General features: G+C 45.6%; 1 protein-coding gene across 1 annotated transcript in view; it reads left to right on the forward strand.

Moving 5' to 3' along the window:
* The window catches only part of LAMA3 (laminin subunit alpha 3), a 241,905-nt gene that overhangs the window by 32,532 nt on the left and 182,939 nt on the right, over positions 1-26,434 (forward strand). The window contains exons 3-5 of the mRNA XM_060028799.1: positions 21,352-21,469; positions 22,739-22,857; positions 24,091-24,261. Of these exons, the coding sequence (XP_059884782.1) occupies positions 21,352-21,469; positions 22,739-22,857; positions 24,091-24,261 (408 nt within the window). The remainder of the gene's footprint in view (positions 1-21,351; positions 21,470-22,738; positions 22,858-24,090; positions 24,262-26,434) is intronic.

Here is a 26,434-nt window from a genome sequence, read left to right on the forward strand (position 1 = left end):
ACAAGCAGTCCATGGACCACACTCTGAGCAGCGCTGCTCTAGACCATGAACTGTCATTTTTCTTCAGCATTATTGATGCTGTCCCTGGAAAGTCTGCTTCTCCTTTCTGTGACCACGAGTCTCTTCTCTGGCTCAGACTTTGTTACGCAGGTCAAGGTGTGTTTGCTAATTGTCTAAGACTGTAGCCTCGAGTCCCCCTGTGACCGGGATGGTCTCCCTCCCCTCCCTCCATCCACCCTCCACCCTGCTCAGTGCCCGAAGCAGCTGACCTTCACGGGCAGAATCTATATTCTCCCTGCCCTTGGGCGTCTGGCAGAGTCTGGCCAGTGGGATGTGCACGCACGTGCTCAGCTCAGAGGGCGGGAGGAGGGTGAGGCTGGGGTGTCTGTCCCCCACCCACTGCAGGATCTCAGTGCTTCTACTGAGTCGCTTGGCTCCTACAGCAACAGCTGTGTCTCAGCTTCCTGTCCTTGCCCTGCAGGTCCAGGGTGGGAACGGCACTCAGATGCTCTTAGCTGTCACCCCTGCTCACTCCTTTGTAGAAAGCTGCTTTATGAAAGTCTCCTCAAGTACTTCATTCTAGTAGGTCCTCCGTCTCCCACTGGGGCTCTAGTGACACCAGCGCTCTGACTTTCGAAGGATGCTTTTTGACCGGTTGAAAGTGACCAAAATCCCCCCAGTTGTCATCTCTGAAAGAATGAAAGGGAATTATTGAGGAGGTGACTAACTGTAAATTTTTAGAAAGTACATATAATGTAAGTGTGTGTGTGTGTGTGTGTGTGTGTGGAGAGAGAGAGAGAGAGAGAGAGAGAGAGAGAGAGGAAGAGAGGAAGAGGGCTCAGTTGAATTATGACCATGAAATAAGGAACAGTATTGTGTTCCGTCCTATAGAGAATGCCTGGTACACAGAAATAACTCAGTGAATGTATGTTTAATGTATGAATGAATGAGTGTCCAGAGAGTTCCTTACTATATCTGTCCAGTGTACACATGTCCCTCATACACCAAAAGCCATACATATGCAACAGGTAGTAAAATATTTATCCCTTGCAATTTGGAGCATATTGAAGACATAATGAAAAAGTTGGATTCTTGGTCACTTACATTTAGAGTATTCATTGAAACGTTCAGAAAAAATAGGTGGTAAGAAGGTCTGTTGCCCTTTTCCTTGTGGTAGATCCGCTTATGAGTCTTAGAAAATTCTTCAACATCTGCTTCACAAGATGAAGCAACAGGAATAACACCTTGCTTCACAAGATGAATAATTTAGAATTGAGAACGTTAAGTTCTATGGCAGCTATAATGTGAATTTAATGCTAACATCCTTCCTATGCTGGAAACCGTTCTAAGCACTTTTCAAGTATTAACTCATTTCATCCTCACTACAACCTTGTAGGGTAGGTTCCCGTTTCCTAGAAGAGGAAACAGGAGCTCAGGGCTGTTCTGTAGCCTCCTGACCCTATGACTAATGGTCACAGGTGAGCACTCAGTAGACACAGGGTTGGCACATGTGCAGTCTGGCTGCAGAGCCGACCTTAGGTGCTGTGTGATATGTTGCACGTGATGCTCCCGTTCTGTCCCTGCTCCAGTTCTATGAACCTCTATGGCCCCTGGGCGGGGGGTGGGGGTGGGGTGTGTTTGGTTAGAACCATGTCCCTCTCTCAGGATGTTGTCCATCACCTTCCAGAGTGTTCCCCTAAGAAGATCCATTTGAGAAATCCCTTTAGTCCCTGAAATAATTGTGCTGCTTTGGGGGCATTAAAAAACAAAACTAAACAAAACATATGGACACTGGGATCCTGTTTCCCTATTTATATTGGCTACTAAAAGCAAATTTATGGCTACACTGTGCAAGTGTATAGAACTTCATGACCCGTATTTTGTGTGCAAACTTCACTGTGGGCTCAAGATTTCATCACTATTGATCATTTTCCTTTCACTCCTTTTGTTTGTTTGTTTTTGCTCTTGGGTAATTTCATATTCCTGTTTTCTGTACGTCCTTTAGGACTTAGGGTTCTAAATCCCTCCCAACTCTTTTTTCTTAAACAAAATGGGATGTAGATGAAGACAAGTAGTATATTGATGAAACAGTAAAAAAATATAATTACTGTTTTTGTTCCAGTCATACATTTGGTTAACACTTAGAATAAACTGTCAAGACGTATTTTACCTGACTTCATGATTATTCTAAGCCTGAAAGATTTGTATATTCATATAGAAGCATTTCTTATTTTATAGCGTTAATGATATTTCTGAGTCACTTTGAGAAGTACAGTGAGATTCTATAGAAAACACTCGGACTTTGCAAGCTGGCTAAGGTTCAGCTTTCAATTCTTCTTCTTTTTAAGTGGGTTGTCACAGAGAAGCTCAGAGTCAAGCAGAATGACCAAGCATTAAATGCTGTCTGAAGAGCGTGCCAGGTTATAATTTTCCTTTTACAATACGTAACTGACAAAGAACCTGCTTTTACTAAGCTATTTCCTTTCAGAACTGATGTGATACATTCGTTTTCCCTTGAGCAAATATATCCTTTAATTATAAGGCCTCATTAGCTATTGTACTATTTCATTCCCCAATATTTTTTCTTTTGCCCCTAAATGTTTCCAGTGACAGTAGGATAATCGTGTGTTGACAGCTGAGAGAGGGTTCATTTCTAAATATATAGGGATTTATCCTAAGCGTGCATATCATGACTCATAACACCTCCTCAAGGCATTCTTTCAAAAGACCCCTTCTCGCCCACGTTGTACCTCTTCCTACCATCATTGCTGCTCTTGCTAAGAGTTATTGCTTACTTTGGAGAACAATTGGAGCTTATTTACTAAAGCATGTTCTCTGCTGAAATTTCTTGCTCGACATATTATCCTAGAGAAGAGAGACTTGCACCATTAGCTTGCAGTTTGGCTACCTGAAATACTTATTTTGTCCCCCAAACGGGTCTGTAATCATAGCCTGGAGAAGACATGGTCCATTGCTGGAAAAACTGGGCCAGCTTTCTGTGGGGATGGTTTGGCGGCTGTGGGCATGCTGTGATTTCAGGGCGTAAAGCAGCCTGTCCACCCACCCCTGGAATTCCTTTCACTGAGGATAAAGCTGTTAAAAGGCTCATGCTGTTGGGAGAGGTAATACATTGACTTAAAACTCACGTGAGACTGGGTTTCCACAGGAGAGAGAACAGCGCTGGCAATGTGCGCCTGATGGAAAAAAGGATGTATTTTGTGGGCTGGGCCAGTGCCTCTCGACTTGAGCGTACATCTGAATCATCTCTTCAAATGACAGGTCTGACTCAGAGGTTGCAGGCGTGCCTCTAGATTCTGCATTTCTGAGATGCTCCCGGTGATGCCTGGCTCCTGGCCTGGGGGCCACACTCTGAGCAGGGAGGGGCCGGAAGGACTCTCTGCTCGTCAGCCGGCCTCCCTGGGGAGTGAAGAGCAGGGCGTAGGCTGAGCCAGAAGCAGGGCGGGCAGTGGAGAAGATGAGGTCCGGGGTGGGGCGGGGGGGGGCAAAGCCTCCCATCGCCAGTGATAACAGACACTATGCTAGGGACACACAGACCTGGAGACGGGGGCAGACATCCTCACAGCCAGGTAACTGTTCGTGCTCCTCCTGTTGCTGGCTTTCTTGGGCACGGTACACACAGGGTCAGAAAATCAGGCTGGGCAGCAACTTCTGTCTCTGCAGGACAACCAGGGAGGAATGACTCCTTGAAGAAAGGCCCGCACTCCTCCTTTGGCCCCGGCTGGCCCTGTGGCTGCCTGCACAGCTAACTGCATAGCAGCCTGGGCTTTGGAATCAGACGTGGGTCTGAGTCCTGGCTTTGTCACCGACTCTCTGTGACCGTAAACACGTTCCGCGTCTTCTGCAAACTTTAGTTTCTGCATCTATGAAGTAGAGAGAATATTAGTACCAAAACACTAGGGTTATTGTAAAGGCTACTGAAACACAGAGGCATTAGTACGCGGCACGTCATAAATCCTCAACAAATGCTAGTTTTTCTCTCCCTCCTCCTTACTATTATTGTAATAATTCGACTTGACGAATCCTTCTCACAGGTGTCACCTCTCCCTCTTCTTCCTGTGACTGCAGCCTCCTGCTCCGTTTTCCTGTTTTGTGGCCCTGCATTTCCTCAATCTTGGGGCACTAATCCCAGCAGACAGAGCTTCAGGTTGTGGACTGAGCCGCAGGCCAGCGAGCAAAGCGGAGGAGCTCGGGGACCGCACTTGGTTGGCCTTGAGCTGTCCTGGGGCCCCACTAACATCAGGTCCCCACGTCACACCTTAGCAATGGGGTCCTCTCCACCTCTCTTCTCCTTCCCCGGCATTTATGACAGGTTCCCTCCGGTATATTCACATAAAATTCTGGGATTTCACGTGCTTCTTGGGGAGTCAAATGCACGAATGCAGAATCAGCGTGCACCCTGAGAAGTGTAACCACCATGGAGCGAGCTACGACCTCTGCTTGGGGGGGTGTGGGGAAGATTTCACAAGGCAGCAGCCTTTCCACTGGTCTTTCAAAAATAAAAAGGAGTTCGTTGGGTCAGTACTAGGCCTGGTCATAACGTGACCAGCCGTCCCACTTTGCTGGAGACTAAGGGCTTTTCTGGGATGCAGGATTTTTGTTACTAAAACCAGGACAGTCCCAGGCAAACCAGAATGGCTGGTTACCCTACGAGTTCATCACGATGATGTCTGGATCTTGAGAGTCTTCTTCTCTTTCATCAGTCATGTGAGCGCGTGTAGTCTGTGGCTGGGACCCTGAGATCTAATTCTAGAACACGGGGAGACTTCCTGCCTGGAGCGGCACCAGCTCTCAGAGTTGCAACCCTTTTGTCCCTCTCCTGGGTGCTGGGACCTGTCTTGATTACCTGCTTCGACTGGGTCGGTCTGTCTTTAAGTCAGTGCTTCTCAGAGTTGGTCCTTGAATCCCTGTGCTAAGAAAGGGGACCCAAGCTTGGGGCTTAATGCCGTCTTGAAATCCTTAATTACTTTATGTTTGAGTTTGTGTTTTGTAAGTGAAGTCCAGTCTATCACGGAGTGTATGCTGGCTCATGGGACATCCAGCCTCCCAGACAGGTTCTAGGCCACCTGCTCCCCCAAGTCCTGGTGCCTCGATTCCTCCAGTCCTCTTCTTCCCCGACCCCACCCTGCCACCCTGTGGCTGGGGTCTGGGAGCAGCTGCAGGGAAGGCTGGCTGCATGCATACCGTGAGGAGGAGGGGCAGGGCGGAGCTATCTCCATCCCAAGCTAGCAGAGCAATGGGCGACTTGACAGGGATGAGCCTCTTGTCCATCCTGCATCCAGGTACCAAGCTCATCCCAGTGTGGAGGTTCCAATCCCTTGGGGATCGTCTGTCTGTGTGAGTTGGGTGGTGGGCCCATGAGAAGGGGAGGGAAGGGGAGATTGACCTCGCCCTTGACCAGGGCACGGTGCGTCACGTCCACCCAGCAGTGGTCAGGAGGGGATCCTGGCGTGTGCACAGCCAGTGGCAGAGTGGTCCCTGTGCGGGTCTGCATTCACCCTTGCCCAAGGGAGTGCAACATTAAATAGCAAATAAAAGTTACCATGATGGGTCAAGAGAGGAACTGTGGAAGAAAGGAAAAAGCACATTTTAGTACCTTTGAAAGCACTTTTTTCCTGCCTTTAACCAAGGACCCCTGTGTTTTCATTTTGCTCTGAGCTCTGCAAATTGTACAGCTGGCCTTGCTTCTAGGCCTCACTGCAGACCTACTTAACTGGAAGGTCTCGAATTGTAGCCTGGGAATCTTCACTGTGACACAGCCCCAGGTGCTTCTAATGCACACCTAAGTCTGAGGGTGCAGCAGTGACATTTTGCCCCTAGTTTGGCCGAATGTCCAGAATTGATCTTGTCTTCTCTCAGCCACTGTCATCCTTTATGGCCAGTGTAGGTAGCCTGGGTGATAAAAGAAAGAACCCAACCCCTTTGAAATCTCAACCTCCACCACCATTAATTTCCGACTTAGCAGGAACAGCAGGGCCAAATTGACCTGAACCAGGGTCCTCTCAGCGTCAGCACCTCTGCGTTCCTGGCTGAGCAGGATTCCCAGTTCTTTTTTTATTTTTTTTGCAGTACGCGGGCCTCTCACTGTTGTGGCCTCTCTCGTTGCGGAGCACAGGCTCCGGACGCGCAGGCTCAGCGGCCATGGCTCATGGGCCCAGCCGCTCCGCGGCATGTGGGATCTTCCTGGACCGGGGCACGAACCCGTGTCCCCTGCATCAGCAGGCGGACTCTCAACCACAGCGCCACCAGGGAAGCCCCCCAGTTCTTCTTTCAGGCTCAAGCCAGGGCTGCACCTGCCCGTGTCTTTGAAGGAAAGTTTGGCGGCAGGACCAGCCTTGGTCATGACATACCACATTCCCTTCCTGCCTCAGTGGCGTTCCAGACATACGGACTCCATTGGTTTGTGTCCCTGTGTGGGGAGGACATGGAGCAGGGTCCACCCTCAAGAGACATGGCACACGGACGAGATGCAAACAGATGTGTAGTTTTGAACCACTGAGATTTTGGTGTTGCCACTGCAACGCAACCAGCCCACTCCAATGGACCGGGCTCCATTCTAATGACTGTGACTCTCTAAGCATTTTCAAGTCCTTAACTGTAAAGCAAAAGGCGGGTGCACAGAGCTTCCCTCATTGATTTCCTGGAATGGGGGAGAAAAAAAGCAAGGATTTCCTTTTAGAAGTCCCTGAACGGAAACTTCGATTCTGTTGATGAGATAATCCCACGTGCCCATCCTCAGGCCTTTGTGCCCTCCCACCCACACCAGCAGTTTCAAGAAGTGACCAGTCACAGGCTTGGCTCATGGAAAGGTCTTGCCACCCTGAGAGGAACACCGAGAAAGGAAGGTGCCAGAGATTACAAGGTCATGGAGCTGTAAGGCAGGAGCGGGATCGAGCCATCCAAACGGACAGTTTCAAGCTCGGAATGTTTTCCCGGATTTGGGGGTGGATTTATTCCCTGGGGCCCATTAGTTGAATTGCAGTTCAAGTGGAATCAGCTTTCTTTCCTTGCAAGTCTGGCAGTGAAGGGACCCACGTGTCTTAGCCAATGGGAATGAAGAGAAAAAATCCCTCTCCATTACTGGCGGCCCAAACCACAAGAAAACAATTCCTTCCCGGGTGCCTGTGCACGCTGGCGTCTGCATTTATAAGGATCACCCCGGTCAGGGCATCTCCCCGCCTCCCGAGCAAGAGGCCACTCCTGCTGCCAGCCTGGAACCAGGGCGCAAGGTGCTCGTGGACATTTCGCATGGTTCCTTGGGATTTTCGCTAAGTCACTTGACCAGGACAGGAGGCAATATATATTTCGTGATGACTAAAGGCTGATGTTCCATTTAGGTTTGTATTGTCTTATCTCCTTGGGAAGCAGTTGTTGGAGGATTTTAGAGATATGGTCCCCACTTGGAGATGAGCACACAGCGTGTTATGAACTGTGCCCCTCTCGTGCTTTATTCTTCTATCTCCCCCGTCATCCTCAATTCCCACTCCTGTTCCATGGCCCTTCGCAAGCATCTGTTCTGACATCTTTGCTACTTAATCTGAAGCTCACTTGTGCCCTTAAGATGCGCTCACTTCCACGGGTTAGGTCCTCACATGTGCCGGGCTCTGCGCTGAGTGCAATGCGGGCATCGGCTCTTTTACACCTCACACCAGCCCTCTGTGGGGCGTGGTCACCGACATTCCTCCCTCCACCTGGGTCACGCTGCCAGCCTCTATCTGGCCCCTCTTCTGGGTGGTGAGTGTGAATCAGGAGCTGGTCATGCACGGCTCTGTCCTGTCCCTTGAGAGCAGGTGTCCAGAGGCAGGCATATGCCCTTCTCTGCTTCTCCTGCCTGAGACACATGGGCCACCGGCCTGGGACATCTCACCTGGCGGTCACTGTTAGCAGACACAACCTGTGTCCTCCAATATAAGCTTCACCAGAAATAAAGGCGATATTTTGTCCCCATTGCCCTTCTTCCTTTGTCTTACTTCTCAATTGGTTCTGAGCCAGATAGGGAAGAGGGATGCCTTTTATTGGGCCCTTTCAAACACTCCCACTTTAAGTACTGTTATTATTCCTTTTTACACATGAGGGTACCAAGGCCTAAAAAGATGAAGGGAATCGCCCGTATTGCACAGCTCAGAGCCTGGAACGAGACATTCTGGCCCCAACACTGGCCATGTTATGTTCATGTTATGAAGGTTCATTGATGCTGTCTGTGTATCTATTTCCTTGATTCTCACCACTACGTGGTTGGTATTTGTAGGGTCATTAGTTAGATTGTCTTTCACTTTGATTTTATTTAATAGAATATTGCCTGGGGGAGTCATATATGGGTGTAAATGAGGTGCACCAAAAGTTACATCAGATATTTAGAACTTATTTTGCATTTTTTTTCCCCAGAAAAATTTATAAATAAGGAGCTCTAAGCTATGCCTTAAAACCCGCTTAGTCCCTAGTGTTGTTATAATAGTGTCGTATTCCACATTTGCGAGACGGGTGGTATAAACCTTATGGTATAATCCTCCCCACTCTGTATAGCTTCTGGGGTATGGGGAGAAAAGGGACCCCGGACTGGGGAAGAAAGACCAGGGAGTAAGAGAGTGGGGAAGGGGCAGAAGTGGACCCCCCAGGAAGTGAGGGGGTGGGCAGGCCATTGTGTGGCATTTGGATGATGGAACTTTGGGGCTCCACACACCCTGCATCTCCAGACTCTCCTTTCCGGAGCCTGGCCGCTCAGCCCCGTCTACCATCTTCAGATCCAGACCTCATTCCTGGCGAGGTGGCCAGATTGCTTTTAGTGGGATGGTTCCTGCTGGCACTTAAGGTGTTTTTCCCACGTCAGTCCCCTTCTCCGCCAGTGGGCAGAGCGGGTGTGTGCTGCGCCCCTGCCCACCAGGCGAGCCTGGAGCTGATTAGCCCAGTTCTTCCGTTTAACCCCCCTGCGGTGGACGATCTGTCTGGCTGCCCTGCCCACTTCCCTGGCTCGTGTTCCACCTCTCATCCTCTCTGGGGCAGGCTAGTTCCCTGCCCTAGTTCCTAACAGTGTCTTGCCCGGAGGAGCTGGATTTCAGGAAACTGAGGCTCAAAGTTCAGCTCACTCACCCAAGGTCATCTGGTTCCCCACTGATTCTGAGCCAGGCACAGGACTCTCCAGTTCTCCTGGTGCCCGTCAACCTGGCCACACTGCTCTCCGCTGCCCAGCCACTGTCCCTCACCCACCCCACTCTGACCCTTCACACCCAGGCCTCCCATTCGCCCTGCTATGAAGGATGCCTGCCCGGGGTCCTTGCGGGAGCCAGAGCATTAAGTGGGAGCATTTGGCACACAGGAGGCCGTCTCATGTCCAGATCCGAGAGTTCAGCTGGGGGTGCACCTTTTTATCACAGTGAAAGTGACTTTGAGCATCCCGTTTTTCGCCGAGTAAGTGCAATCCTTAGGGCTTTGGCCGACTACCAGCGTCACCCTGATGCAGGCCAAGCGCGGGCCCTGGCCTGGCCTACAGCTACCTGTAGCAGAGTATTCCTGCTGCAGTTCGTGAGTGGGCAGGATAATCAAGCTCACATCCTGTATTTACAGACCAGGTGCACTTGAGCCGGGAGTATTTATTTAATTACTCCTGGGATGGGTGTTTTAAAGGAAACGTACAGTGTTCCAGGAAGCATCAAACACAGATATCTCCCTGAAGGGGGGCAAGCTGCATTGAGACCTACAGTTTCCACAGGAATCAGCGACTCCAGAGGGCCAGGATGAGGCTTCAGTTGGGTCACATTGAGTTGAGGTGGTGGTGAGGTATCTCATGTGGAGATTAACTAGGCTGCTGGGTCCGCAGCTTATGTGCGAAGTCTGTGCTACAGGTATAAATCGGGAGTCAGTGGTGTAAGATGGAAATAGCGTGGAGTGAGGTGAGAGAAGGCTGAGAACTGAACTCTGGGTGCACTAGAGGAGAGGTGAGGAAGGGGGACACTCCACCCTTTGCTGAAGTGTGGCTGCAGCGGGAAGAAGGAGGTAGGTGGACCTAGAGGAGGATGGAGGGAGAGGAATTTTCTTGACTTCGGATGAAAGAGTCAGTTGAAAGCTGATGGCTGGAGGATATTATGCTTAGTGAGATAAGTCAGACAGAGAAAGACAAATACTATATGTTTTCACTAACAGTTGGAGTCTGAAAAATGAAACGAGTAAATATAATTAAATAGAAGCAGATTCACATATACGGAGAATAAACTAGTGGTTACCGTTGGGAAGGGGGTGGGGTAGGGGCAAGATAGGAAAAGGGGATTAAGAGGTACAAACTACTGGGTATAAAATAAATAACAATCAAAGGTGTAAGGTGCAACATAGGGAATATAGCCAATATTTTGTAATAACTTTATAAGGAATATAATCTATAAAAGTATTGAATCATTATGTTGTACACCTGAAACTAATAGAATATTGTAAGTCAACTGTACTTTAATTAAAAAATAAATACCTAAGATAAAAGCTGATGGGAAGGATCCAAGAGAAGGCAGGAGGGGAATGAGATCCAGAGCGCAGAGGGAGGAGGCTCCTGTGCCGTTGGTCCAGAGGGAAGGGAGGAGGATGTGCAGATGCAAAAGTGCTCATGGATTTGGGATGGGCAGGCAAATTCCTTTTCGATAGTTCTAATTTTACTGGTGAAAGAGAAAAAGTCACCTTTGAGAGTGGAAGGAGAGGACGTGTGGTAGTGGGTGAGGATCTAAGGATCGTAGAGAATCAGGTTCAGGAAGTGGGCAGAAGCAAAGGAGGCAGCACAGTCAGAGTCACAGGTCCCTCTGCGAGGACAGAGCTGTGGCTGAATGCTGGTTGCTGCATGGTGATGTCACAGTCAGCCCGGATCCTGGACTCAGTATGTCCCTGCTGGGGTCAACCACTGTCCCCAGAAGCGAGAGGGGGCTGCCATATTTGTTGCTTCTAGAAACAATTCTTCAGTGTCCCTGCCTTTTTGTATCACTTGCTCTAGATGCAAAATCTCAGAAGGAGACATCCAATTCACTGAGCCTGGGTCAGGTACCCGTGCTGCCTTACCTGCCAGGAGAGCTGGAAAAACTGGCATTTTCAGCTTCTAAAGGTGGATTCATAAGGTGGGAAGGGCATTTGGATCCTCAGAAGTCCAACCTACAAAAGACAAAACCTCCAGCAGGGCCCTTTCTCCAGCCTCCTCACCCAGAACTGGCAGTGATCTTCTTCAGGGTGGAGGTTGATGCCTCTTCAGGTGCATGGTCTCTCTCCTTATTTGGGTTTGTTATTGTGACAACCAATAAAATACCCCAGATGGTGATACCATCCATTTGGAGAACTGCCACGCTAGGGGATTTAGTGTTCAGAAAGTAAGGACAGCTTTTGGCCAAAGGACAAGTTCTAAGACGAATATTTAATCTATAGCCCAGCTGATTTGAAACCACACTTCAGCCTAAACCTCATTCCAAAAAAAAAAGCTGACTAATAAAAATGACCGTGCTGAGTCAATTTAAGTGACCAGCCTTATGCTTCACAGATATGCACAGCTATTGTCAAAAAGGTCTCCGAAGTGCCCTGCCATTAATAAGAGCAATGGAAACACAGCCAAAAGGAAAATTTTAGCTTTAGGTAACACTCAGATTTAGCCATGGATGCTAAATCTCAGGAAAGATGTCCCAGGGAGAAAGGAAGAGATGTGACTGAAATTAGGAAAGGACCATTACCAGTGCAGGCTAGAAATGAGAATACCCTTTAGGGAGAAAGATATTGGCCAAGAGGAGGACTGGAACATTATGAAGGATGTGGACTCATTTATGAAAAATGATGAGAAATAACATCATTTAGAATCTGATTTAGGGTAAATCATCATTGAGCAATACTTTGCTGAACTTTATCACAGTGTGAGTCACCTGTAGAAATCAATATATTTTTTAGGAGTTGTTGAGTTAAAAAAATTTAGATAGATTAAAGGAGGAATTAGATAACTTGGTTTGCTCGTGACGAAAGTTGAGTTAGTTAAATCTCTTTGCCTTGGAAGAACAAGATTATCATTTCCCTTGTCCTGTATAGTTTGTCAGACAAATTCTTAGGCTGTTTATCAGTTCAGTGAGTGAAGTAAATGTCATACCCAATTTTATTATAAATTAGAAAAAAAAAAGCGTGAATGAGGGCAAGTGAGTTTTATAGGGAGAATCAGGTTCTGGACAAAAAAAAAATTCCCTGACAGTTGAGTGTAGCTGTAAAGCGTTGGATAAAATATTGGGACTTCATTGTGAAATTGAGCTCAGTTCTTGGATTCCAATGGGCTTCAACTTATTTAAAATCACCACCAAATCTATCGGTAAATTGTTAGTTGTGGGTAAAATGCTCTTGAGTAACATACGTTAGTTTCAAGCTCTGCCCTTTGAGTTTACTTGGGGAATAATAACGTCCACAAGGACCGAAAACCATGCTATATGTCTTCAATCTCTTTTTTCCTCCAGAGTTAAGAATTCATCAGTCATAAAATACAGATGAAAATGTTTCACCTTCTCCTTGTCTTTTGATTTTTTTCTTGAAATCTTCCATTAAAAACTAGCGGGCTTGTCGGTTTCCAAGTTATTGGAGTGATTTAACACTTCAGACTCGATTTTGGTTCAGGATTTTTATTTCTCAGGTTATTGTAGTTATTTTTAATGAGGAAGTGAGGTACTTTAATTCTCTTCCCCTTTCCAGTTCCTACCCTAATCCTTGCCTCCTGCTGACTTGCATCTTAGTTCATTAAAAAGAACCTAGGGAGATGTGGTGTTGGTATTTAAATTCTGGGCAGGCTGTCATGTGGGATAAATGGTAGCAATCTGTGCTACCCCAAAGGGTAGGTGGGGGAATTATGAGGAAAAGTTTCCAGGACAGCGAGGAAACGTGTAGTGACCCAAACTTAGCAATGCAGTGGGTCTCCTTTCCTCTCAAAAGGAGATTCTAGCGTGAAGGTTCTTACCCTGGGTGAGAGATTGACCTGGGACCTCTTGAGTCCCTTTCTGTAAGTTTCTGGAATGATCGACCTTCCCTCAACGGTGAGCAGGCGCTTTTGGGAAGCAGTAAGAGGACCTGAAGGACATGGTGACTTTCCTCCTAAGCACTCTCTTTTCGATGGTGCCAAGTTCTGGTTTTATAGGACAGGGTGATGATAAACCCGAAAGAAAGGAGTGCCCTCGCCAAGCCATTGGCCGATGTGCTCTTCGCACCAGGATTAAAAGGATCCTTTTTCAGGCCAGCTGAGTCATATTTTCATCACTGGCCTTGATCGTTTAATGAGGATTGTACTTCATTTTATAAGAAGTTTTCACACAAGTTTACTAAAATGGAGTTTAATTCCACTTGACATGCATAGTTCCTTCTCAATTAAAAAGTTTCTATAGGGACTTCCCTGGCGGTGCAGTGGTTAAGACTCTGCGCTCCCAATGCGGGGTGGGGGGGGGGGCCGGGTTCAATCCCTGGTCAGGGAACTAGATCCCACATGCATGCTGCAACTAAGAGTTCGCATGCCACAACTAAGGAGGCAGCCTGCAACTAAGACCCAGTGCAACCAAATAATAAATATTTTTAAAAGTTTTTATAAAATTAGCTCATTAGATAAGTTTTTCAAATGGGCATCAGCCTTAAAGGAACTATAACTGTTTGATTCTGTATCTTGGGACTTATTTTTCTTAACTCTTATTTGTATGTTTACATGGATAGTAGGAACGTTTGTAATTTAGTTAATAAAAATAAGTGTTTCAAAATGTCTCTCCATGGGTTACTTATTAATGACAAAGGTAGAAAGATAACTTTGTAAAGGGGAAATCTGGCGTACATCTTCTCAAGCAAGTGATCAAACACAGCAACACTGATAACAGGACAACCTGGCATCGTGTGCTCCCTGGCATGATGCCATGAGAAGAGGATGTCCCATGGGTAGTAATCCTGCCAAAATGTTTGCCCTGAATCAGATGGTGAGAAAATAATCAAACACATTCAGATGGGGGGAACATTCTGTTATGGAAAGATGCCAATGTCAGGAAAGAAAAATCGTGGGAGGACTGCTCTAGATTAAGGGAGACAAGAGACTTGGCAAGTAAATGCTATATAGAACCCTTGATTGTATCCCGGATTGGAAAAATGCAATGGGCAGTATTAAGAGAATCAGGGTAATTCTAATATGTACAATGTGTTATGTAAGATTTTTGTATGAATGGTAAAAGTTCCTAGGCATCAACATGTTGAGTTTATGTAGAAGAAATGTCCGTGTTCTTGGGAGGTACATGGTGAAATATTTAGGGTTGAAGCATAATGATGTCTGAAACTTGCTTTCAAAGGTTAAAAAAAGGTGTGTGTGTGTTGTGTAGACAGAGAGAGAGAGAAAGTACGAACGTGGCAAAATGTTAACAGTTGGTGAATCTAAGCGAAAAGTGTAGGGATATTCATTGTACTGTTCTTTGAGCTTTCCTATAGGTTTGAAAATTATGCCAAATAATAAGTTGGAAGAAGCAAATCAGGAAACACTGCATTGTGGAACAGTATGTTTATCAAATTGTAAGGCTATGATAATAGATTTATTTCACATTATAACTTAGACTCTTTTGGAGGAGAGAGTGCTGGTTAGTTGAGTAAGAAGCTAATTTTGGATGTGACTTTAAATACATGTGCGTAATATTTTGCAGTTTCACATGTCCCATTTATTAAATTTCATTGCAATTCAATGACATTTATTAAGCATCTACTCTGAGGAAACAGGAGTGATTGAGACACAAAGATGTCAGTCTAGTGGAAATGACACATGAAAACACATGTATGCCACAGAGCATAGTAAGTGCTCTTTTAGATGGAGGATGTAAGATTTCTGTGAAGTGGATACTACCGTCCCTCACCTATGTACTTAAATATCTTTTTTGATTGTTTTATGTTATTATTTTATGCACAAGGAAATAAAGTCGCAAAATGCTTCAGTGATAGAGTCACATGGCTGGTGGGTGGCAGAGCAAAGGTTTGCCACCAGGAGTTGATTCTCCTCTGCCGTTAGCAGTCCACTGCCGAGCACGGCACCCAACGGTGCTAACTGGAGCCCGCTTCCCAAACTCGGTGGTGACTGCACAACTTTAATATTCATCCATTCATTCATGGCCTTTATTGAACAGCTACTACCTGCATCTGGGAAGGCCATGGAATGAGATAGATGCTGGGCTGTAGGAGCTGGAATCTCAGAGGCTTCAGCATGACGATGATGAGGAACAGAAAGGGCTGGCTTGTCTCACCTGCTCCCCCTGAAGGCTTTTGAAGTCAAAGTGCCTCTTGCTGCACCTTTTATGACTATTATCTGCTTCATTAAAACATTATTTAAAAGGCTACTTTGTACCTCCATCTAAATGCTCGTCAGCAAAGGTCAAGCCATCTTTAGCTTGTTTCAGAAGCATGTGGAGAGAGGATGACAACTCAATCCTTCTCGGTCACTTTTCCCTCCTTACCTTAACTCCCAAACGTTATTTCTCCGAAAATGCACAGCTTGGCCTTTGCTTTTCTGCTTCTAGTGACTCCACTGCCCGGTGCTCTCTTGTTTCGTAAAGGGCCCTCATTTACATCCATGCGTCTCAAGGGTCACTCAGGCGTGCTTTGAAGTATGTTGAGTGATCACAGAGCAAACATAAGTAACCGATAACAGGGGTTTAGCAGAGGAGCCATTTAGAAGGCACAGCATTTAAAATTATCAAGAAGAAGAGAATAAATCCATACCTGTTGGTTTAACATGCGTGAACCCCCTGTGAACCCGCTCTGGAGGCCGCCTCTCAGCACCATTTTGAATCTATACATCGAGGGGAGATTGGCAGCAGAGCTGTGGTGCTTGGTAAGAAGCCACTGCAAGGTGCACCACAGTGGTAGGGAGAGAGAAACGGGGTCTGTCAGTGCAGGTGGGCTCAGCGAGAATGAAAGGCAGCCTCCCAGTGTCAGGGCACGTAATCCTGTGCTGAGGAATCTCAGAATCAAGTTCCTAAGACGAAAATGGGAGGGAAGCATCTTGGAGTGGGAAGTCCTGTCTGGTAGGTGCTGGAAGATGAGTTGGTGGAATCCCAGAGCTTATTCAATTAGGTCCGGGTGGCAGGTTGACGTAACATGCAGAGGGGACACACTATGGCATGCCTCCCCTTGCTGCTAGATGTGGGATTTTTAACTGATGTGCTGCCTTAAAGGGATCACGTGTTATCTCAGACAGGATGAAACAAAACAAAGAGAGGTGCCCTCTGAGCTACCAAGGCTATTTCATGTATGGGGATTTGTACTAGCAGAAAGTGCAGCTTTAGAAACCAACGCGCTCAAATGACCATCGAGATGTATTGTCACATAGCTCCCTACCTCTGGGCTCCCTGTAATGGACTTTTAGCATATTTGGAAATAAAGGTGTTTAGAACTTCTTTGACAGTTATTTTCCCCAGGATGAAACAGGTTAAATGTTAAGTATCTGTCAGGTTCAGTGGCATTGCTAATGATCAGGGAGTGGAATATACAAAGGTGGTGGACTTTTACACCTGCAAGATGTGGACACATTATTTCATCTCTCGAAGTCACACATTCCTCATCTGTAAAGTGGGCTTAATAAAATCCCACTTTCATTGTGAGAATGTTTCTGAGGTGCTTGACATAGTACCTAGAACATAGTAACCATTAGGTCACACGCTATTAAATAAATAGGGTTTTTAGGGGACATGCTATGATGATAGGATTTTGATGGAAGAGATTAAGAATGTTTTAAATGATTCCTGTATCCAAAAATGTTTTTTTTTTTTGCGGTACGTGGGCCTCTCACTGTTGTGGCCTCTCCCGTTGCGGAGCACAGGCTCCGGACGCGCAGGCTCAGCGGCCATGGCTCACGGGCCCAGCCGCTCCGCGGAATGTGGGATCTTCCCAGACGGGGGCACGAACCCGTGTCCCCTGCATCGGCAGGCGGACTCTCAACCACTGCACCACCAGGGAAGCCCAAAAATGTTTCATTTGTATTCTCTGTTACATATCTAAAAGCAGTCTTATTTTGATGTGGTCTAAGAGAGATGTGCAGTCTTTAGGGAAATATATTTGTTCTGATTTTCTAAACTGGGAGTTCTTGGATTTCCTATGAATTCCTTCACTATGAAATAATGGTACATGTATTCTGGAAATTATTTCTCCTTCCTTTAGGTATTGCTTTATGGTTTTCAGAGTACCTTACAATTCCTAACTAGCTTTTTTTTTTTTAGCATCTTTATTGGAGTATAATTGCTTTACAATGTTGTGTTAGTTTCTGTTGTATAACAAAGTGAATCAGCTATACGTATGCATATATCCCCATCTCCCCTCCCTCTCACGTCTCCCTCCCACTCTCCCTATCCCACCCCTCTAGATGGTCACAAAGCACCGAGCAGACCTCCCTGTGCTATGCAGCTGCTTCCCACTAGCTATCTATTTTACATTTAGTAGTGTATATATGTCAATGCTACTCTCTCACTTCGTCCCTTCGTCCCAGCTTACCCTTCCCCCTCCCTGTGTCCTCAAGTCCATTCTCTATGTCTGCGTCTTTATTCCTGTCCTGCCCCTAGGTTCATCAGAAAGTTTTTTTTTTTTTTTTTTTTTTTTTAGATTCCATATATATGTGTTAGCATACCGTATTTGTTTTTCTCTTTCTGACTTACTTCACTCTGTATTACTTCACTCTGTTTGACAGACTCTAGGTCCATCCACCTCACTACAAATAACTCAATTTCGTTTCCTTTTATGGCTGAGTAATATTCCATTGTATATATGTGCCACATCTTCTTTCTCCATTCATCTGTCGATGGACACTTGGGTTGCTTCCATGTCCTGTCTATTGTAAATAGAGCTGCAATGAACATTGTGGTACATGACTCTTTTTGAATTATGGTTTTCTCAGGGTATATGCCCAGTAGTGTGGTTGCTGGGTCATATGGTAGTTCTATTTTTAGTTTTTTAACGAACCTCCGTACTGTTCTCCATAGTGGCTGTATCAATTTACATTCCCACCAACAGTGCAAGAGGGTTCCCTTTTCTCCACACCCTCTCCAGCATTTATTGTTTGTAGATTTTTTGATGATGGCCATTCTGACTGGTGTGAGGTGATACCTCATTGTGGTTTTGATTTGCATTTCTCTAATGATTAGTGATGTTGAGCATCCTTTCATGTGTTTGTTGGCAATCTGTATATCTTCTTTGGAGAAATGTCTATTTAGGTCTTCTGCCCATTTTTGGATTGGGTTGTTTGTTTTTTTGTTATTGAGCTGCATGAGCTGCTTGTGTATTTTGGAGATTAATCCTTTGTCAGTTGCTTCATTTGCAAATATTTTCTCCCATTCTGAAGGTTGTCTTTTTGTCTTGTTTATGGTTTCCTTTGCTGTGCAAAAGATTTTAAGTTTCATTAGGTCCCATTTGTTTATTTTTGTTTTTACTTCCATTTGTCTAGGAGGTGGGTCAAAAAGGATCTTGCTCTGATTTATGTCATAGAGTGTTCTGCCTATGTTTTCCTCTAAGAGTTTTATAGTGTCTGGCCTTACATTTAGATCTTTAATCCATTCTGAGTTTATTTTTGTGTATGGTGTTAGGAAGTGTTCTAATTTCATTCTTTTACATGTAGCTGTCCCCACTTATTGAAGAGGCTGTCTTTTCTCCATTGTATATTCTTGCCTCCTTTATCAAAGATAAGGTGACCATATGTGCGTGGGTTTATCTCTGGGCTTTCTATCCTGTTCCATTTATCTATATTTCTGTTTTTGTGCCACTACCATACTGTCTTGATTGCTGTAGCTTTGTAGTATAGTCTGAAGTCAGGGAGCCTGATTCCTCCAGCTCCATTTTTCGTTCTCAAGATTGCTTTGGCTATTCGGGGCCTTTTGTGTTTCCATACAAATTGTGAAATTTTTTGTTCTAGTTCTGTGAAAAATGCCATTGGTAGTTTGATAGGGATGCATTGACTCTGTAGATTTTCTTGGGTAGTACAGTCATTTTTACAATGTTGATTCTTCCAATCCAAGAACATGGTATATCTCTCCATCTGTTTGTATCATCTTTAATTTCTTTCATCAGTGTCTTACAGTTTTCTGCATACAGGTCTTTTGTCTACTTAGGTAAGTTTATTCCTAGGTATTTTATTCTTTTTGTTGCAATGGTAAATGGGAGTGTTTCCTTAATTTCTCTTTCAAATTTTTTGTCATTAGTGTATAGGAATGCCAGAGATTTTTGTACATTAATTTTGTATCCTGCTACTTTACATGAGGTTGGATCATTTTCTTCCAAGGATGGGTAGAAAATCTGAGAGTGTTAATCTGAACGCAGGGAAGCAGATTTTTCAAGATCAAAGAGAGTGTTTGAGACAAAACTGGCTGAACTTAGGGTTTTCAGTAATTGGTGTGACAATTCTTCCTTCCACAGAGAAGTAAGCAAAGGGGCTTCTTAGAGCAAAGGATAATCTCTGTGACCAAGATCAGTGGTTCTCAAAGTGCGGTTGAGAACCCATGGGGTTCCTAAGACCTTTCAATAGGTCCACAAGCTCTTAGGTCCTTTTTCCTATTACAGATCTATGGGAGGCCAGATTTTCTTCAAATACTTCAAACCAAACAACGTTATTACAACAAACTGAAGAAGTGGCTATGAGAATCCAGCTGTTTTCTATGAAGGCAGACATTGAAAGAGATTTTAAAAATGTAAATCAAAGCCACTCTTCTCACTATAATTTTTATGTTTTGGAAAATACAGTATTTTTTTCATAAAATATGGTATTTATGTTAAAATGTAATGCTTTATTATTTTAAATGAATTAGTAAGATGTATTTGAAAAATTTCTCAGCCTTAATTTTTAATATGGCATTTCTTAATTAATAGACATAGCCCATGTAAGGAAAAGCTTTTGAAAGTCCTCCATAATTTTTAAAAATGTAAATGTATCTTGAGACTAAAATTTGAGAACAATTGCCCTAGAGATTTTGGCTTCTAGTGTCGAGTTGGGAACATTCACAATCAACTAGTAGCTCTGAGACTTTAAAAAATATATATGGGGGCTTCCCTGGTGGTGCCGTGGTTGAGAGTCCGCCTGCCGATGCAGGGGACACGGGTTTGTGCCCCAGTCTGGGAAGATCCCACATGCTGTGGAGCGGCTGGGCCCGTGAGCCATGGCTGCTGAGCCTGCGCATCCGGAGCCTGTGCTCCGCAACGGGAGAGGCCACAGCAGTGAGAGGCCCGTGTACCGCAAAAAAAAAAAAAAAATATATATATATATATATATATATATATATATATATATATATGACTCTTACCATACTATTGTATGTGAAAAATATACAGATGAAAATCCCTCATTTTTTTTCCCTAAGAATTAAAAGGATCCCACAGGGTCTGAGTACTGCCTCTCTCTCTAACTAGATGAGCTCATTGTTCAAATGGCTCTACTGGGCTAGTTAATAAGGTGGCAGAGTCTTCTTCTGAAAGTCACTGTGGAATCTCTTCCTTGTGGTTGGGGAGTGGGGGGGGTGGTGGGGAGAATCCCCAGTTCTTAACATGTTAGCAGATTTGTTTAACACCCATGTTCATTGTCATGAACAATGAACTCATACTAGGCACTTTGCTAAGCATATAGACTCTCAGGATTCACAAGTCAAGCCAGATATAAGTTTTGAGGGAAGCGGGTGGGAGTGGACTGCAGGGACTCCTGGGGTCCATCATGGAGGCATACTGGGATTCAAGAGTGGGAGGATGAAGAAACTGGACCAAAGCCGCGCTTCATGTCTCCCATACGTTTGCATTGTCCTGGCCATGGGCAAAGAGTGATGAGGATGAACAAGAAAATCAGTAAAAGGGAGAGAAATCAGGAAAAGAGGGGGTGCGTGGAGATGGCACAGGAGAAGGAGGTGCTACCCTCTACCAAGCAGCCGCTCAGGTCTCAGTTCTGCAGCCGCGAGCTCTCCAAGATCTGGAACCAGGGCTGTGTCACTCACGGGAGACGCTCAGGGCTGTACTACCGGCTCTTGCTCCTGGAAGAGCTTAGCCCACGATGATTGTTGTTTGACATCAGACTTCTCTGAATGTACAGACTTGAAGGTGCTGTGTAGGCTGGTTGAAACTCAAGGGTATAATGATTAAGATGTGACAAAGATTAATGGATAGATTCGGTGGAAAGAGAACAAATGGTTATTTGGGTTTTGAGCATGATAAGCTTGAGAGGCTGCGTCCAATTAGAGGTGTCCAGGAGGCAGTTAGAAATGGGATCTGGATCTTGGGAGAGGTGTGGCTAGATGTGTTGCCTTGGGAACCAGCATCATATAGAGATGATGGAGGGTGTGGACAGATGCGGCGACTTGAGTAACTGTGTGTCCTTTGCTTTATCAGCTTTTCCAGGTGGCCTATATTTTAATCAAATTTGCAAATTCTCCTCGCCCTGATCTTTGGGTCTTGGAAAGATCCGTCGACTTCGGAAGCACCTACTCACCTTGGCAATATTTTGCTCGTAAGTAATCTAGCCTACCATGTTATGAGGGGTTTGAATTATTGGCAGCAGATCAAGACTGTGGGTTTAAGTAGAAAATTAGTCTCTCAGTGTGGCTAGTCGGGGGCTGGTCAATTTTAAGTTTCTAGGTTACCCTTGGAACATCCCTATTTCTCAAGCGCACTTGCATGAATTCCAAGGATACACATGTATAACTGGGGTTGAAACACCTCTTATGATAATGGTTCTTGCTACTATTTAGGGGGAAGCAGTGTACCTATAACTGGGCCATAGCTTCAGTCCATTTCCTTTTTTTAATATATATATATATATAATTTTATTTATTGTATTTATTTATTTTTAGCTGCGTTGGGTCTTCATTGCCGCATGTGGGCTTTCTCTAGTTGCTGCGAGCGGGGGCTACTCTTTGTTGCAGTATGTGTGCTTCTCATTTTGGTGGCTTCTGTTGTGGAGCACGGGCTCTAAGCGCACGGGCTTCAGTAGTTGTGGCACGAGAGCTCAGTAGTTGTGGCGTATGGGCTTAGTTGCTCTGCGGCACGTGGGATTTTCCTGGACCAGGGATCCAACCTGTGTCCCCTGCATTGGCAGGCGGATTCTTAACCACTGCGCCACCAGGGAAGTCCCTATTTTTAAAAATATTTTATTTATTTATTTGGTTGTGCCGGGTCTTAGTTGCAGCAGGCGGGCTCCTTAGTTGAGGCATGCGGGCTCTTAGTTGTGGCAATTCATGTGGGATCTAGTTCCCTGACCAGGAAGCAAACCCAGGCCCCCTGCATTGGGACCATGGAGTCTTAACCACTGCGCCACCAGGGAAGTCCCAGTCCATTTCCTTTTATGTAGAATTAGGAACTAAGCTCCATCTTTATGGATCCTGCCTTTCACATTACTTACCTTGACCTTGTCTTTTTCACTAATGAAGAATGTCTGGGTCTCTGAACCCTGTGACAAATTGAGGTGGACAGGAATTTGGCTTACAAAGGCATTGGCTTTTCCAGGAATGCTCCTTAGAGGGTAAACTTGCCTAATGAGGAATGAGGATTTAGAACCATATCTCCAGACATTTCTGTTGAAAGTCACGTGGCCTGAAATGGCTTGGTATTTTCTTTCGTGAATTAAGAATTTCATTCTAAGCTTCCGTCTAAAAATCTTAAATGCTTCTCTGTCCTTTCCCTTTTCATGTATATTCTTAAGTAAACATAAGATTTCTTAAGAGATTTACAGCAAGATGATAATATTTTATTTTACAGTACTAACATGTTTCCCTCCTAGATTCTAAAGTAGACTGTTTGGAACAGTTTGGACAGGAAGCAAATAGGGCGATCACGCGAGACGATGATGTACTTTGTACTACTGATTACTCCCGGATCGTGCCATTGGAGAATGGTGAGGTAAGTAGATTTGGGAGGCCTTGAGAGATAGGACTCAGAAGTGAACATGAAGATGCCACATTTTTCATAATTGTGAAACTTGCACCTTCAAGGAAATCTAACATAGATGGAAAGGAATCATGTCGAAGACTCCCAGATTGAGTTGGGTTGGAAATCTTTTTTTTTTAAATTGAGGTATAATTGACATTGCACATTCTATTTGAGGTCTAATTTTCCTTGGGAATTCAGGATTCTGGATTCACGGCCCACAGGTCTTGAACTCTTTTTTTCTGGTGGACTATTTAGAAAGTGGGTCACTGGTGATTGTGGTGAAGCACCCTCCCACTGCTTCACAAGCACATTACCTCCCCTAAGAGTGGGGAGAGGAGGGGTTGGTGGCAGAACTAGTCCCTGATCCTTTTTGGCAGGGTGGGCATCATCTGTAGGGGAGAAAACAATTGCTGTCTCATTGGGGTTGCATGTGGTCCTTGTGAAGTCAGCCAGGCTGTTGTTAGGGAAGATGAGAAAAGAGAGTGGGGAAAATCAGAGAAGCATCCCATGGAGTGAGTTTCAAATGAACTTCTTTAAAGGGTGTCAGTCTCGTTCTCCTTAGGTAGAGAGATCTTTCTTGAGCAGCTGTATCTAGTATCTTCCAGTGATCGGTCAGTGTTTCATGTCTCAGTAACTGGTTGGGACTTGGACTTCATCGCCTCAAGCTTTAAAACAAAACCTGGGGGACTTCCCTGACGGTCCAGTGGTTAAGACTTCGCGATTCCATTGCAGGGGGTGCGGGTTCGATCCCTGGTCAGGGAACTAAGATCTCGCATGCTGCACGGTGTGGCCAAAAAAAAAAAAAAAAACCTAAACCTGGGTTTTATATAGACTTTTTTTTGTCCTGTTCACTGTCAACTTTATATCCAAAGACTTCCTTTTTCCACCCTCTTTCGGGATTTTAGATTACTTTAGCTTTGTTTCGTTGATGCAGCTTGACAAAAATTGTTTCTTTATATTTGTAGATTTTAATGTTATACTTTGAACATTTCATAGTGTGTATAGCCCCACAGTGACAGTGATAGAACAAAGGGTTTGTAAATGAAATGATTTATAAAACCTGAAAGCCCAGGTTTTGAAACATCTAATGACTCAAAGAAACCAAGTAAGTGTTCGGGGGCATGTGAGTTATTTTTAGTTACTTGCAGCTAAATTTTGCTAAAAGGACTTTTTTCCCCCTCTACGTGTGTGTGGTTCTTTTAGGTTGTGGTGTCCTTGATAAATGGTCGTCCAGGCGCAAAAAATTTTACTTTCTCTCACACCCTGAGGGAGTTCACCCAGGCAACGAACATCCGCCTGCGTTTTCTCCGAACCAACACTCTTCTTGGACACCTCATCTCCAAAGCACAGAGAGATCCAACCGTCACCCGGCGGGTGAGTAGTGCTTTGACGGGCCAAGACAGCAGCTTTGGGTACCTTGTTTGCTTATCAAATTCATTGCCTCGAACTCCTTCAAGTAAACTTTTATAGCCAGTAATGTCATAGGCGTAAGAGTCGTTCTTGTCTGAAATATTAGGTATAGCTTAGAAGTTTGGTGGTTAAAGACAAATCATATTCAGAGAAGATGAAAGGCAAAAGAGGACAGCCATCCTGGTATTAGTCTGCTCTTATAACAAATAATCCCCAAGTCTCAGAGGCGAACACATAAAGGTTAATTTTTTGCTCATGTCACGGTCTAATGTGGGTCAGCAGGTGGGATCAGCTCCACACAGTTATCCAGGGAACCAGGCTGTTTCTCTGTAGAGGCACAGCCATCCTGTAGGACCTCAGGGTCCTCCTCTGCACCTCCTGCACCTGGTCAGCGGATGAGGGAAGAGAGAAAGAGCATAGGGAGGAACAATCTCGTAACCACAGAGCTCACTTCCATGGGCAGGAACTGGTCGTAGAGCCCCGTGGAGATGCAGGAGGCTGGGTGATGTAATCGAGCCAAAGCAGAGGGGTGTGGGCATTGGTGAGCAGCAGTACACTCCACTAGGGTTAGATGAACATCGTCTACTCTCAGTGTCAGGACGGCACCCTGTCGCCTGGGCACAGAGGGAACCAGCAGAATAAATACCCCGAGCTCACTCTTCTCCCACCCTCTGATTCCCTCCCAGTTCCTCCCAATTGTCAAACCTAACAGGAGGCCAGAGAGCAAGAGGCCCTTGTCATCCCATAAAGTTTAGCCCCAGGGCAAAGGGCAGGGTGGAGAGGGGTGGAGAGTGGACCTGGGAGGGTGAATGGAAGATGCCAGCTTACCTTACAGAGTTTGGCTTCTTAGGGAAGTAAGTCAGGGAGCTGGGAAAGGAAGGGAGAGAGAAGTTAGGTTTTGCTACAGTTTTGAGCATTTTCCAAAAAGGCCAGTCATCTGGAGTGTAGGTGGCCTGTTTTCTGACTTTTTTTTTTTTTTGCGGTACGCGGGCCTCTCACTGTTGTGGCCTCTCCCGTTGCGGGGCACAGGCTCCAGATGCGCAGGCCCAGCGGCCATGGCTCACGGGCCCAGCCGCTACGCATCATGTGTGATCTTCCCAGACCGGGGCACGAACCCATGTCTCCTGCATCAACAGGCAGACGCCCAACCACTGCGCCACCAGGGAAGCCCTGTTTTCTGACTTTTTAAGCCCCCTTAGCTCCCTCTGAGCTGTTGTATGTGGGAACTACAACTGGATCCAAGAACGCAATTTACAAGGGCGAGCCGGGCTTTCTGATCAACTGTAGCCAGACTGCGTTTCCATTCCTCCAGGTGTTTTGGAGCCTCGCCACAAATGTGCCTCACCACTTTTTTTTTGTCTTTTTAGGGTTGCAAGATTGGTACTCGTATGTATGTAGATTTCTTTTCACTTAGGTGAACGTAGTCTTCTCTGTTAAGTAATTTTTTGCGGAGTGCATCACATATATACTCTTGACACTCCCTCCCCAGCGGTCTAGGTTGCTTCTTCAAGTGGACGAGCCAGAATACCAGGTGTCCTATCACACGTATCATGTGTGCTGGGGTGAAGGCTGATGGAAGGCTTCTCTTTTGCCGCTGCTGCCCTAACCCACGTGTAGAGAGAAATTTCTGTGGTGATCAGCATGAAAGCTTCTGAGTGTGAACTTGTCACGGAAGCCCTCCAATACTGAATTTTATCCATATTAACGAGGGATTGTTGATGCCTTTAGACTAAGTAAGACGTTGCCGGGAAGCTAAGACACTTAACAGCTTTTAGGGAGGAGATCAGAACAGAACCCCAGCCCTGAGTGACTGTGGGGAGGTTTAGGATGACTAATCTCAGCAACAACAAAAAGATACAAAACCCCTCTTGTCCCTGTGAATTCACAGACTTCCTCACTGACCGATATTCTCATTGGTGGCCTGACCTCAATGAGAAAGATGATTTCACACCCTCTGAATTCCTTACTGAGTCCTGTGCCTCCTGCCAAGTCTGAGAAGTAAGGGAGCCGGCGGATGGGGCCACCTACGGTCCCAAGTAGAGAGGCCTCCACCGTGCTGGGGACATGCCTGGTCCACGAGATGGCCTGTGCATATCGCTGGCCTGGTCTAGGGACCGAGCCTCAGCTGGGTCTGAAA

Source organism: Delphinus delphis, chromosome 13, assembly GCF_949987515.2.
Source record: "Delphinus delphis chromosome 13, mDelDel1.2, whole genome shotgun sequence".
NCBI lineage: Eukaryota > Metazoa > Chordata > Mammalia > Artiodactyla > Delphinidae > Delphinus > Delphinus delphis.